Source organism: Sceloporus undulatus, chromosome 1 (genome assembly GCF_019175285.1).
Source record: "Sceloporus undulatus isolate JIND9_A2432 ecotype Alabama chromosome 1, SceUnd_v1.1, whole genome shotgun sequence".
Classification (NCBI taxonomy): domain Eukaryota; kingdom Metazoa; phylum Chordata; class Lepidosauria; order Squamata; family Phrynosomatidae; genus Sceloporus; species Sceloporus undulatus.
Window position 1 is genome coordinate 246,135,334 of NC_056522.1, and position 14,211 is coordinate 246,149,544.

A 14,211-nucleotide genomic window follows, 5' to 3' on the forward strand; every position below is an offset into this window, starting at 1 on the left:
CCTGGACTTTCACGACCCCCCGGTGGCATGGGATTTACATGCAGCATGCTGCTGGAGGGTTACGCAGCCACCAAGGGGCTGCGGTAGGGTGGAAAATGCCACCTTTCCCCTGGCTGAAAAAGGAGCAGATCTTTACCACTCCTGTTTTGGCTGGCTTCAAGGCAGATTGGGGCCATGGTGTGTGGTGGCTAGGTCTGGTAAAGTCCCATCTGGAATGATGTTCCTGACAACTTGAGTGTTCCCTGGAAGGTTGTGAATGGTGTCTTTCACATGATGGTAGTGTTGGTGGCATATGGTTTAAGGATATTGTCCATATATTTAGAGGTACCAACTCTTAGTGTTCCAGTGTTAGAGACAATAGGTCATTCAGGGTTGCCCTATTATGTATTTTGGGTAATAGATAGAATGTGCCTGTTGAGGCTGCTGGTGTGTATCAGCTAGGATTTGGTTCTGTCCCTCCATGGAAAATTCCATGAGTAGCCTGTGTAATTCCTTCTAGTATTCCGATGTGAGATTGTTAGGCAGGATTCTGAAAAATGTAATGTTTCACAGTTGCACCTCAGTTTCCTGTATGTAGTCAGATTTGTCCATGATGACTACAGCTCCTCCTTTGTCAGCCACTTTGATGACAATATTAGGGTTGTACTTAAAGCTGTGTATATCATCTTGTTCTTTGTGACTGAGATTCTGTTGTAAATTGTGTCTGTTATTGACTATGAAGATTTTCACACCGGCACCTACTGTGGGTTTGGAGGGGCAGAAGAATAAGTTTTAGATAATCCAGTACACTATCTTATGCTAACCATCAGGTACATTAAAGTAGAAATTCAGCATGATGATGCCTTGGTTCTAAGACATAGACAGTCAGGAAAAATGTATTTCCCAAGATGCACAAAGGAAACCCAGGATAGTTTCAGGCCAGGGGATCATACTGACAAGCCTTGGTTTTTCTGACTGATCATTTGTTAAAGGTGAACGATGGTGATTGTTACCCTGTTGATCCACCTGAATCTCTCAATAGATTTCAATACCATTTATCATTGTATCTGATGACTCCATCAAATGGAAAGAGGAGGCACTGTGCCACAGTGGTCCTACTCTGATCTGTGAGGTCATTTCCAGAGAGTGGCATGTGGAGGGGGAGACTTCTGTTCAGCCCCATGGCTTTCCCATGTTTGGGAGTTAAGGAGGCTGACAACAGTTAAAATAGACATAGTTTAAAATTCACAGCATAAGTAAGTTAAAAAGCAATTAAACTATTTGAAATTAAAACCAGTTTTTAAAAACCCAAGAAGAAAACAAAAAATAAACAAATTAAAAGAAAACTATCCTATTGAAAACATTAATTAAAAAATTTCAAAGCATTCAAACGTAACAATGAGAATAAAAGTACAGTGTTCCACATTAAAGGATTGTTCTGCGCAACCAGTTAATAGCCAAAGCCCTGCCTAATTTTGTTTTAAGTCTTTGCCTTCTGATAGACAGAGGAGAGTGAGGGAACAAGCCTAGCTTCCTGCTGGAAGGAGATCCACGGCTTGGGAGCAGCCATGAACAATGCCCTCTCATGTGTCCTCGCCAAATAGGTCTGTGCTGGTAGCAGCATCCAGGGAAAGCTTTTCTCTGAGGATCTCTGAAATCAGACAGGCTACAGTGGAGAGATATGGACTGCTGCCACACAGCAGAATTAATGCAGTTTGACACTGCTTTAACTATCATGGCCCCATCCTATTGAATCCTGGGATTTCTAGTTTGTTGTGGCCCCAGAGCTTTCTAACAGAAAAGGCTAAATATTTCACAAAGTTACAAATCCCAGAATTCTATAGCACTGAGCTATAGCAGTTAAAATGGTGTCAAACTGCATTAATTCTGCAGCGTAGATCCAATCACAGTCTTTCAGATAGTCTGAATTAGCATTTTGAACTATGCCTAGAAGCAAACCAGTAACTAGTAAACCTTTTGCAAAATTGTAGTTATTTCTTCCATATAACCAACTCCAGTAAGCACTTAGCTTGCAGAATTTTGTACTTGCTGAAGTTTCCAAACACTGTCGAAAAGCAGCCCCATGTAGAGGATGTTACAGGAATCCAAATGAGATTGGCATGCATCAGGGGTATTTCTTCATAGCTTCTTCTTTTTTTCTATAATAGTGTATTGTTCCATTTCTTAGTCAATTCTGCATATGATCTACTGCCAGGACAAATTAATGCACTTATATGCCCTGACCTTAGAGTAGATTTATTGTTTTAAGTATGTTGCAGAATGTTACATAGTTTTGGATGGGGAAAGTCTTACTCATATAGCAATATATCCCTACTGACTAATCTATGAATGCCAGCTGGAGACAACAGTGAGACAATTATGAAAGATTAGCTGAAAAAAACATTTAGTATGAGAAATAAAGGGGGGAAATCATTTGCCTTTCCTAGAATGTAATTTTACAAAAATATAGTCTGTGTGGGTTGTGTTATGTTGTGTTGTGTGCTTTCAAGCTGTTTCCAAAGGAGCCAGAATAGCATAGTGGCTTGAGCACTGGACTCTGACTCTGGAGACTAGCGTTCGATTCTCAGCTTGGCCATGAAACCCATTGGGTGATCCTGGGCAAGTCACATGCTCTCAGCCTCAGGGGAAGGCAATGACAAACCTTCTCTGAATAAATCTTGCCAAGAAAACCCCATGATAAGTTTGCCTTAGGGTCGCCATAAATCAGAAATGACTTGAAGGCACACAACAACAACAGCAACAGCAACAAAATGACCTTATCACAGGGTTTTCTTGGAAAGATTTATTTAGAGAGGTTTTTCCTTTGCCTCCCTCTGAGGCTGAGAGAGTTTGACTTTCCCAAAGCCATCTAGTGGGTTTCCACAACCAAGTGGGGATTCAAACTCTGGTCTTTAGATTCCTAATCCAATGCTCAAACCACTAAACCACACTGATATAGCACCATGCTGTTTTACTATATTACTACTGAAGCATTTTATTTCAAAACTGACTGAGCAATGAAATCTAATTTTTCTTTAAAGGATTCTGCTTTTTCATGTAAGATGAGAATTCTAAGATTGCTGCTGGTATTATCAATTCCCACAGACAAGAGGGTTTATTGTCAGAGGACATGAAGATCCTTCTCTGCTGTGGCACCTCAGCCATAGAATACCCTCCCTTTAGATGCCTGATTGACAGCTACATTATTGTTATTTCAGTGCCAAGTGAAAACATGGTTATTTCCAAAGGCCTTTGGAATGGATGCACATGGATGAAAACTAGTTAAAATACTTTAGAACAATTTAAAACCATGCACATGTGTGCATCATGTGCATGGTTTTAAATTATTTTAAAGTATTTTAACTGGTTTTCATCCATCTTCTATTAATTTCTTAAATTGCTGGATATGTTTTTAGTCTTCTAATATCTCCATTGTTTTAAACTCATTGTGCTGTTTTATTGTATGCTGTCCTAAAATCTCCAGATAGAGGGTGAGAGATAACCATTTACTGTAAATAAATAAATATGCCTAGCAGTGAAATACTATAGCTTGTGAAAAGAAGCACTCCTTCCATTAGTGAAAGGAACTCTAATTTAACTGAGGCGCCTGAAAGCAGATTTTTGCCAATTTGTCTTCTCCTTGCAGCAGCCCTTGTGTTATCTCTTCTTTTGTTCCAAAGGGTTTCCCAACCCGTTAGAACAGACTTTCAGACAGCACAGGGGGACTGCAAGAAGAAAGGAAAAGAATCAAGAATTAATTTCCCTATCCTGTCCACCCTATTTCTACTAGTGGGAGTATCTTTCGAACAGGGTTCTACTTAAAGCAATGAAGGAACCAAACTACTGTACTTGAGTCACATTTGTATCAAATGTGCTGCAAATAATGGCTTTTCTCACCAAAGCTAATGCAACATCAAATGTCATAAAAGATTGCTAGTTGCCCAAAAGACCCTTTGGGTGCTGTTCTTTGAAGTCCTGCCAACTTACTGTTCTCACTGATACAATGCCATCCACTGCACTTTGTCGCAACACCTTTAAGCAAAGCCACTCCAACAATCAGACTGTTGTGCTATCTCTAAAGTGTGGATGCTAGGTGCCAGTGCAAGGTCATGTGCTTGAGTATGGCTGCAGAGACAGCATTAAAAACCTAATTCTACATAATCCATCAAGTACTGATAGAAAATAGTAAATTGCTAACTGTATTTAGATTAAAGCATTGCAATTTTGTAATGTATTTGTGCAAGACACACTTTCAGTTTCTCCTATATGGTGTATCTAATATTTAAATGGAAACTATGACCAGAATCCTGTGGGTGGCTTATACCATTGTGAAAAGAGGCATTGAGCACCTCCTTTCGCAACACTCTTGTCCCAGATGTACAGGAACAACTAAAGGCTCCCAGGTAGAGCTCTGCCTCCCTTCTCAGCCACTGATTGGCTTCTTCTTCCCTGGTAAACCCTCAGACTGTGCCCAGGCATATGCCAACAGCCATTCAATAAGCAGGTGAGGACCTATTCCTGGGCATCTCTGGTCGGTCTTGCACACCTGGAGAAGACAAAGCAGTCTTTGACCTGGACCACTAGTACAGTCAGACTAGCAGAGAGTAACACTGTCAGCAATCCTGTTGGATCTTGGCAGCTAATTCCATTAATAAACTTAGTACCATAAATTATAGAATGGCATCATTTCCTAAACTACTATCTCATTTGCTTTTGTAATTTTCTTTGGAAAACACAATGCAGACACACATACATAAAGAAAATATAGGCAATCTGGGACACAGACAGTGGCAAAAGTGATTGTTCAGCAGATTTTCCAGAATGGATTTAAGGCATAATTGGTGTACCAGTTCCTTATGGTAAAAGGGCTATGAGGTCTATTTGAATAAAAAGTGCTTGATCTTTATTCTAGTAATTAACACATTGCCTTAAAATATCTATGTTTCCCCTCTTGGTGGCACAAAACAATTCAAATGCTATGGGCTACAGCTTTTGGGGTGGTGGGAAATAATGCTCTGCTTTCCTATTCCATGCTTTATAGCTACAGCTCTTTCTGAATTAAAGATGTTTCCTTTTAACCAACACAGTACTACCCTAGATGTTATGGCCTGACTTAAATGTGGGAGTCAAGTTACTGACAAACAGAACCTTCATTGTAAAACCTCTCAGCTCCCTCCCCCTTTCCCATATGGTGTGATGCATGGAACATTCTGTGGATCAAACTGCATCATTTAAGTATTTGTGGCCCCGAAGGAGTTTCAGATTAAATTTTTATTGTGTTCTCTAAAATAATAACAAAGTTTTATTAATTCATTTGAAGTGTTGCATAAGTATAATGGTTTGCATAAGTCGTTTGAACAACAACCAGAATCAAAAAACAAAACCAAACGAAAAGATGAGTCATGCTTGCTTACTACCACTTCCTGGGGGTTTTCAATAGACTGTTAAAAGTCTGTGTACTTTACTTACCGGCATATTTTGCTGAAGCAGAACCTTTGAGTGTATTAGTTAAAGTTGATTAGTTTCTTGCCCTTTAACATTACTTATTCATCATGTTGTACAACCAATGTAAGGAGATGGATTACATGTCCAAATTTTCAAAGCATGAATACAGCAGGGACTCTTAACATACACTGCTTGGGAATACAAAAAATGGAAGAAAAAACTCCTGATGGACTGGTGGATGGATTGGGACTATAATAGCATATATTGCTCTGGAAAAATTATATACTGTATCTGACTTCTGACTATACAAAGTAAACAAAGAGCCTAAACAAACAGGCCAAAATAAAGCTGCTTCAGGTCACCTTGGAGGTACGCTGTTTAAATGATGCATACGTCCTAAGAGGCCAGAAGTTGTGCAGCCTGTCTGTTCAGGCCCAAAGAGCTCCTCTGAATCAGATAAAAAAACCTACCCAATCCACATAAAACAACAACTCTCTCTCTCTCTCTCTCTCTCTCACACACACACACACACACACACACACACACACACTCACTTTAGGACCATGGTATAAAGCAGATCATATATTGGATTTGGAGTGAAAGGGTGGCTGGAGATCTAGACATGGAAATTAGAATCACAAAGATGGAGAAATCCATCTATGGTGAAAAGTTGATTTATGGTGAGTCTAGCCTTTTCCTTTTCAGAACAGAAATAGTTGTAGATAATCTGCCAAATGGATTATTGTAGTTATGGGCATGTTGTACCCCGGCCTCAAATGGAATCAGGAGGCAGTTCAGTATGGTAAACCTATCACAATGGGAAGTTGTTCATATCTGTACTAATATAGATTCAACATTGATTGTAGAATACACTTCAGGTGTGTCCTGTTCTTCTGATCAAATTTGCTGAGTATACTTTAATTCTTACCCCACCCCACCCCAGTGTTTTAGAGCTCCTCTGCTAGTGCATTTGTGTTACGTATTTATTTTTGTACCAATTTTCCCTTCTGTCTGCACCTTCCAGGGAAGCTTATGATTCACACTTACAAGCTGGGATATCTGGATCAAAGCCAGAGTTCTTGGAGATGTTTGTCTGTTGTGAGATGCAGGGTTCAGTCCTAGGCTCTTCTTTTGTGATTGCATGTAATCGGGGAAGAGCAGGAGGCTTGGTTGCTTAGGGAGATTTTTAAGTGCCTTTCCTTTGGAGCAAGTCCTCCTTTCCTCTTTGAAATGGAGATGGTTGGCCTCTCCTGAAAATCCCTTTCTGGGTCCTTCTGAAGACGTTAACAACCAATGTCCAGTCTACCAGTGTTGGCAAGGCAAGCTAGTATGTGATGGGTGTTCAGTTCCACAAGCTTTTGGACAAGCTGTCTGGAGACAGTAAAACATGTGTGTAAATAAGCCAGGCTAAGAAAGGCCAGCTTCCTGGGCCAAGAACCCAACAGGACTACTGCCTCCCCTCTGCCTCGCTGTAATGGAAAGATGAACAGGAGAGAATAAGGAACATGTTGGTTTTGACTCCAGCAACCCTTGCATGTTGAGAGAGAAGGACTTTGTTGTTGCCATCTTCCACTTCTCATTCCATGGCAGGGACAAGGCAGGCATCTCTCTCTCTCTCTCTCTCTCTCTCTCTCTCTCTCTCTCTCTCTCTCTGTGTGTGTGTGTGTGTGTGTGTGTGTGTTCCTAGGAGTGGAAGGAAGGCTCCAGCACTGGATAGTGATAATTACAATCACTCTTTTTAAAACAGCATTTTTTTTATTATTATTATTATTTGTATTGCTGAAACATCAGGGAGTGGCAGGCAATACCTTTTTCCCTGTGAATTACTGGCTGCTAAGTTTTGCCAGTACAGTACTGTAAATGTTGATTATAAGGATCATGTAGGTGGTGGCATTCTGGCTGGCTGTTTCAAAAGATGTTGACTTGACCTATAATAGCTTATTATCTTCTGATGTGTTTCACACTCTCTCATTGCTGAAGATTTCCTCTGATTCTGTCACATAAGATAGTACTGAGCTGCAAGAGGGCAGGATTTAAAGAGAGATTGAAGTAGTTTGAATGTTCTGTTAACATCCAAATTCATCTTTTTTTTCTCATCCAATCAAGAAGCTACAACCACTGATCCTACATGATTTTTCAGTGCTGTCTAGACCTTTGAGTGAAGATGATGTAAACAAAGTTAAATCCAGAAAAGATGGTGATATTGTTAGCAGGGATTAGGAGTGTTAGTAATCCACAAACAAAACATGAGTCAATAGTGTGATGCTGCAGCTAAAAAAAGCCAATATGATACTAGGCTGCACCAATAGGAGTATAGTGTTTAGTTTGAGGGAAGTAATAGTACCACTCCATTCTGCTTTAGTCAGACCTCACTTGGAATATCATGTCCAGTTCTGGACACAATTGAAGAGGGCTATTGACAAGCTGGAAGGTGTCCAGAGGAGGGTGGCCAAAATAGTGAAAGGTCTGGAGATCATGCACTACCAGGAGAGACTTAGGGAGCTGGATATGTTTAGCCTGGAGAAGAGAAAGTTAAGAGGTGATATGATAGCCCTGTTTAAGTATTTGAAGGAGTGTCATATTGAGGATGGAGCAAACTTGTTTTCTGCTGCTCCAGAGAATGGGACATGGAACAATGGATGCAAGCTACAGGAAAAGAGATTCCACCCAAACATTAGGAGAAACTTCCTGATAGTAAGAGCTATCCAACAGTGAAACACTGCCTTGGAGAGTGATGGAGTCTCCTTCTTAGGAGATCTTTAAACAGAGGCTGGATTGCCATCTGTTGGGAGTGCTTTGATTGCATATTTCCATATGGCAGGGGGTTGGACTGGATGGCTTTGTGATCTCTTCTAGGATTCTACAATAAGAATTTATTAAGTTTACAACGTGAACTTGATTCATTTGAATACTGTGGTACACTTTGTGGAACTAGGTTTTCTGTTTCTGCTGCATAATTCAAAGGCATGTTGTTGTTATACAAAGCTTGCTTAAAATAAAACCACCACATTTTCACTATAAGTCCATAAATTTAACTGAAAGTGCCCTCTTTATAATAATATTGTTGTGGTGGTGGTTCGCTGCCCACGAGTCAGTTCCAACTCATGGTGACCCTGTGGATGAGATATCTCCAAGAATCCCTATCTTCCACTGCCTTGGCCAGATCCTGCAAGCCCTTGCCTATAATCCCCCTGATTGAGTCTATCCATCTGGTTTATGGTCTTCCTCCCTTTCGTCTACCCTCAACCTTTCCTACATTATTATTTTTTTTCTAGTGATCCATGCCTTCTCATTACACGGCCAAAGAACATTAGTCTAACTTGATCATCTTTGCTTTCAAGGATAGCCCCAGTCTGATCATTTCAAGAACATATCACCTGCAAATCATTGCTTACTTGCAAATTGATATGAACATCTCCATGGCTACCTGACATTTACAGAACCTATGATTTACAGTACTTAGTATTTTTCAAAGTCAATTCACAGTCTCACCTAATGGTCAAGTTATTAAGGAGTTGCTGTTGATGTGTGCCTTCATGTCCTTTCTGACTTCTGGCGACCCTAAGTCAAACCTATCAGTTATTATGATGAATTATACAGTACCTTGAATTTTAGGATACATATCTTTCCAAGGCATTTAAAAGCAATGCATTTTTAAAAAAAATAAAATAAAAATAAAAACCCACAACAAATAACAGTCCTTTCCTCCTATTAGCCTGAGTGAGGCAGCCATCTCTGGCAGCAGATTGTGGGTGACATGAAAGGGCACAAATTTATAGCTATTTCAAATATTATTATTTCATTTGTACCACCAGTGGCTTGTGTATTTTCCCTCACAGACCCAAGTAACTTGGCTGGTTCAAAGTAGCTACTATGCTCCTTGGCATGTGGTGAGATTCCATCCATCCATATCTATCATCTCTATCTATCATATGGGACCCAAGGATTTTCAGATTCATCTCATACAGCAAAATAAGTTGAGCGAACACTGCTAAACTGGATACATTTCAAACTGGACATGGTGATAACAAGTCATCAGCATCCTCTCCTACAATACAATACTGCCGGTGTATGAATATTGGGAAGGGATTTTGCAGCTGGAGTCGGAACAACTTTTTGATGCCTTTTTTTTTGCCCACCTCCCTCACTCATATCTCTCTCCCTTTTTTGTTGTGTATAATGTTGTTGTGTGCCTTTAAGTCATATCCAACTTACAGTGACCAAAGGGAACCTCTCATGGGGTTTTTGGGGGCTTAGAGAGTGTGACTCACCCAAGGTCATCCAGTGGGTTTCCATAGCCGAGCGGGGAATCAAACCCTGGTATCCAAAGTCATAGTTCAACACTCAAACCACATCATGCTGGCTCTGTGTATAACATTTTTTGTTGCAATAACAACAAAATGGCTTCAAGTCATTTCCAACATATGGGGAGCCTATCACAGGGTTTTCTTGGCAAGATATTCTCCAGCAATTCATAGATGAAAACTGGGACACATGTGGCCAAGCTGCATTAGAATGTGGTCAAGATTTTAAAAGGTATTAATGGAGAACACCCAAACTAGGAAAGGCTGCAGCAGTTTGCTTTTTTCTGAGCATATTGTGAAGGGCAAGAGTCTGCCTCTTCCTCTCCTCTTCCTTCTGCTGAGTTGAGTGCAAGCTATTTTTGCCCTTAGAACTCAGTCTGCAGCAATTGAAGTAAGCTGAGAATGAAGGAGGAAAGTGGGAAGAAGAGAAAGAAACAGGAACATTTTTAATAAAGCAGCTGAAAAAGTGGGATGATTGAGGATTCATCAGTTTGCAGTAACTGAAATAAGCTGAAACTTAAGAAGGAACATGGGAAGAAGAGAAAGAAATTGAAAAATGTTAATGAAGCAGCTGAAAAAGTGGGATGATAGAGGATTCATCAGACTGTCCCTGTCAAATTTGGACAATTGGAATATATGATATAACCGTTGCAGCCCTTGGCCTTGCAAAAGTTAACAGAGTTAATAAGCTCTATGCACAGAACAAAACAATTGGCCCTGTGAGGAAAGGTTTAGCAAACAGATGTGAAACATTAGTGCAGTCAGCCAGTGCCAGCAACAGAGCGGATGGCAAATGCACCAGGTCCTTGGGGGGGTACAAATGCATTCTGTGTAGTGTGAAAACACTCTCCTTCCATGGCAACCATGGTGTACATGGGATGGGGGAGGGACAGGCCCTCGAACCAGATGTGGAAAAATTAGCCACCAAGGAACCAGCTGGAAGGAGCTGGTGCTGGTGTTTGTGTGTATGTGTGGAAGAGAGAGGGAGACAAAGAATACCCCAGATTCTTCTATTAAAACAGTGATTCCCAAAATGGGTGGTGGAAAGATCCAGGGGAGCAGTGAGGGGGAAAGGAGGCGGCAGGGAAGGCAGGGAGAGAAAAGGGGGCAGCAGGCAGGCTTCATTCAAAGTATTGGTGCACAAGAAGGACCATCAGCCTTCAGGATAGTGTTTTCCAATTAGAATGGTGCTATAATTAATTTTTAAGTCAGCAGTCCCTAAACATTTGGGGGCTCTCACCCCCTTTCCTCTTTCCTTGACAGAAAGGGAGCAGCTACCAAGATGGGTTGTTCTGAAGCTACAGTAGACCTATTATCAAGAAATACTCATGGGGCACTAAGATTATTGTCCAAAAAGAGAAAAAAATGGGGATCACCATCTTAAGGATTCACTTGAATACCATTCTCAATGGGAAACACAATCTTTAGGTGGAGCTTCCCTCGCCACTATTTTATGGGAAGTCAGGAGCAAAAGAGAGGCCAGAGGAGATAAAATGTAGGATGAAAGGCACTGTTGGGATGAAGGTTGGAGAGCTCCTCCAACATCCCCCCTTCTCTCTCACACACACACACGCATGCACACAGTGCACCTGAGGAAGTAGACAAAGGTCGAAAACCCACTGCAGAAATCATCTAGTTCAAGACTGCTTTAACTGCCCTGGCTCAGTGTTATAGTTTATTGTGGACCCAGAGCTCTCTGACAGAGAAGGTATTCAGTCCCCAGAATTCCTTAGCAGTGAGCCAGGGCAGTTCAAGCAGTCTCAAACTGGATTATTTCGGCAGTGTGTTTTGGATCTTTGTCTACTTTCTCAGCTGCATTCTCTGTGTGTGTGTGTGCTAAACCTGCTGATGGCATACGTTCTACGAAAATAATTAAACTTAATTATTAATAAATCTTATGGGAAGTCAGAAGCAAAAGAACACAACTTCTTTTGCACAGTTGGTCTCAAAGGTGCTACAGGACGCCTTTGCAGACTGGATGGATACTCCAGACTAGCAAGGCTAGTCTCTGGGCTCCTGTTTCAATGGAGAGGCCAGGGAGGGGAAGGTTGCTTAAAACCCAGGAGTGTTTCAAAGTGCCCGCCTCCCACCAACGAGGAGGAAGGGGCTGGTTGTGTAACTTTCTGCCGGCAGCTCTCCCTCCTCCTCCTCCTCCTCTCCCCTGACTGTCCAAAGGAAGCCCCGCCAATTAGACCAGGCGAAGGGGGAAAGGAAAGGCAAGGGGCACAGAGGCGACAGCAGAGGTTTCCTCAGGGCTCTGGAGGAGCTGTGGGGCTCCAAAATGGTCTCTCTTGGAACAAAATGAGGGTTTCAATCCATGAATGGCAGAAGGAGAGGGAACGTTGGGTCGACTTTTTAGTTCTCATCTATCTAAAAGTTTGGTCAATTTTTTTAGTTCTCGCCTATCCAAAAGTGTGGTCGACTTTTCATTTCTCGCCTATCCGAAAGTTTGGTCAAGTTTTTGGTCCTGGCCTATCCCAAAGTTTGGTTGAGTTTTCCTTTCTCGCCCATCTGGCCAAAGACTAGTTTCTGAGGGCACTCTTGACCAAGCAAGAGCAGTAAAGCCCATCTGAGGAGCCTTGCTTCGGCATAAGGCACCCCTCTCTATCGGTCTCTCTTCTCCCTGGGGAGTTGGACCTTTTATGGAGCTTCCCCTCAGAGAGGCGGGCGCTAGAGCCACTCTTTTGAACAGCCAGGGTTGCTCCAGCCTTCTTGTCTTGTCTAGTTTTCCAAACCGGTTCCTGTTCTGTCAAAGGGGTTGTGAGGAAGTTTCAACAACACACACCTCCCTTTCCTCCCTCAAAATTATCCTGGCGAGATTTTATCAGCAGCTGCCTCGAATCCCATCTGGGGAGAAAGGCAGGAGAGAAACCCCATGAATAAAATCAAGAAGCAACCATGAAACTATCTTCACCCCCTTGGTGCGGACTGCTATATTAGTCCCTCCACCTCCAAAGCCATGCCATTTCCAAAGTTAAGCAGTTCAAGAAAATGCCAAGTCTAGGGAAAGGAAAGCCAAGGCCTTCTGAGGGGAATCTTACTTAGTCTCATTCGAAGCCACTCTTCCAATCTTATTACAACTTTAAGGGCAGGAAAGACATCTCGTTTTCTAGAAAGTGTGTGAAGGGGGGACCACTGCTTTCCATTTCTCACAGTCAAGGCATGAGGGCGGGAAGTTGGGGAGGAGTGTCCACTATTAAGTCCCCTTGGGCCATAAACCACAAACGTAACCAAATGCATCTGAGGAAGTAGACTGAGGTCTATAGGAAAGCTCATGCTGCCAACTTCTTTCTTTCAGTTTAGTCTCAAAGGTGCTACAAGATCCTCTCTACACTGCTGGTCCAAAACACACTGCAGGAATAATCCAGTTTGGCACCGCTTTAACTGCCCTGGCTCAAGGCTATGGGATTCTGGGAGTTACCCTTGAGCCAGGGCAGCTAAAGTGGTGCCAAACCGGGTTAATTCTCCAGTGTGGATGCAGCCTGAAGAGAGGGGCCGTCCTGGAAGAGGAGAGGTCCCTCCTGCTGCTTTGCTGCCCATCCACTCCCCTCTGTGGAAAGATACCTGGATTTCATGAATGCGCCCAAAGCCATCCTTCCAGAAGAACTCCACCAAGTTGGAGAAAGTCCTGGGTCCGGGCATTTCCTGGAGGCTTTTGGCCCTGGAGGGGCTGGGATGGCGCTGGGGGCAGAAGCCTTTGGGGGATCCCTGGCCAGGAGCCCCCTCCTCATCCTCCTTCTTCTCCTCTTCCTCCTCCTCTTCTTTGTCCTCCCCAGGATTCCTGGGCAGCTGGTGAAGCCTCAGGAAGCCAGGGACGCCAGCAGCGATCCTCCGGAGCTCCAGCACCTGCTTGCAACCGAGGCTCCAGATTTTGGAGAGGAGAGACATAATAGTGATCGATCCCTTCCAAAGTGGAGGAAGAACAAAACCCTGCTTTCCCCGCATCAAGGGCTGCCTTTCATTCAGAGCAGGCTCCTCTGGGCTCCTCCAGCCTCTTTCCTGCCGGAGCAGCATCAGTTTACACAGACCATTATTTAAAAACAAGCCTTCCCTCCCCCGAAAGGCTGGCAAAGAAGGCGGGGGTGGCCTGAGAGGAGCCCAGGCTGGGTTTGGTTTCCTTCACACATCCATCCCCAGAGCCATGCCCCTCTCTCTCCGCTGCTTTTGCAACTGTCTGGGCTGCTCTTGCCCTCTCTCCTGGGCCAAAGGAGGGGTGCTGCTTGGGGGCTTTTTCTTGGGGCTCCCTTTAGTAAGGCCATGGGTCTGCTAGTACTGCTGATCAAGAGCTGCCATTCAGTGTACAGCCCTGGAGATGGAGCCAGCATGTTCTAGTACCATACATGATGTAGTATGGTTGGAGTGTTGGACAAGGGAGATGGTCACACCAGCGCCAATGCAGCAATAATCATGGCAATGAATGCTAATGCAACAGTAAAGCGCTCAGGGATGCTTTGGTTGAGATTTCCTGCATGGCAGGGGGTTG

General features: G+C 42.9%; 1 protein-coding gene across 4 annotated transcripts in view; it reads right to left on the minus strand.

Annotated features, from left to right (window-relative positions):
* LOC121919156 (cytochrome P450 27C1) overlaps positions 1–13,704 on the minus strand; it is a 34,312-nt gene extending 20,608 nt beyond the window's left edge. For 3 of the 4 annotated variants that reach the window (XM_042445470.1, XM_042445462.1, XM_042445454.1), the window contains exon 1: positions 13,293–13,704. In XM_042445470.1, coding sequence (XP_042301404.1) covers positions 13,293–13,673 — 381 coding nt within the window. In that variant the 5' untranslated portion in view covers positions 13,674–13,704. The remainder of the gene's footprint in view (positions 1–13,292) is intronic. The other variant, XM_042445480.1, reaches the window with a different exon arrangement.
* Between the last annotated feature and the right edge of the window lie 507 nt (positions 13,705–14,211).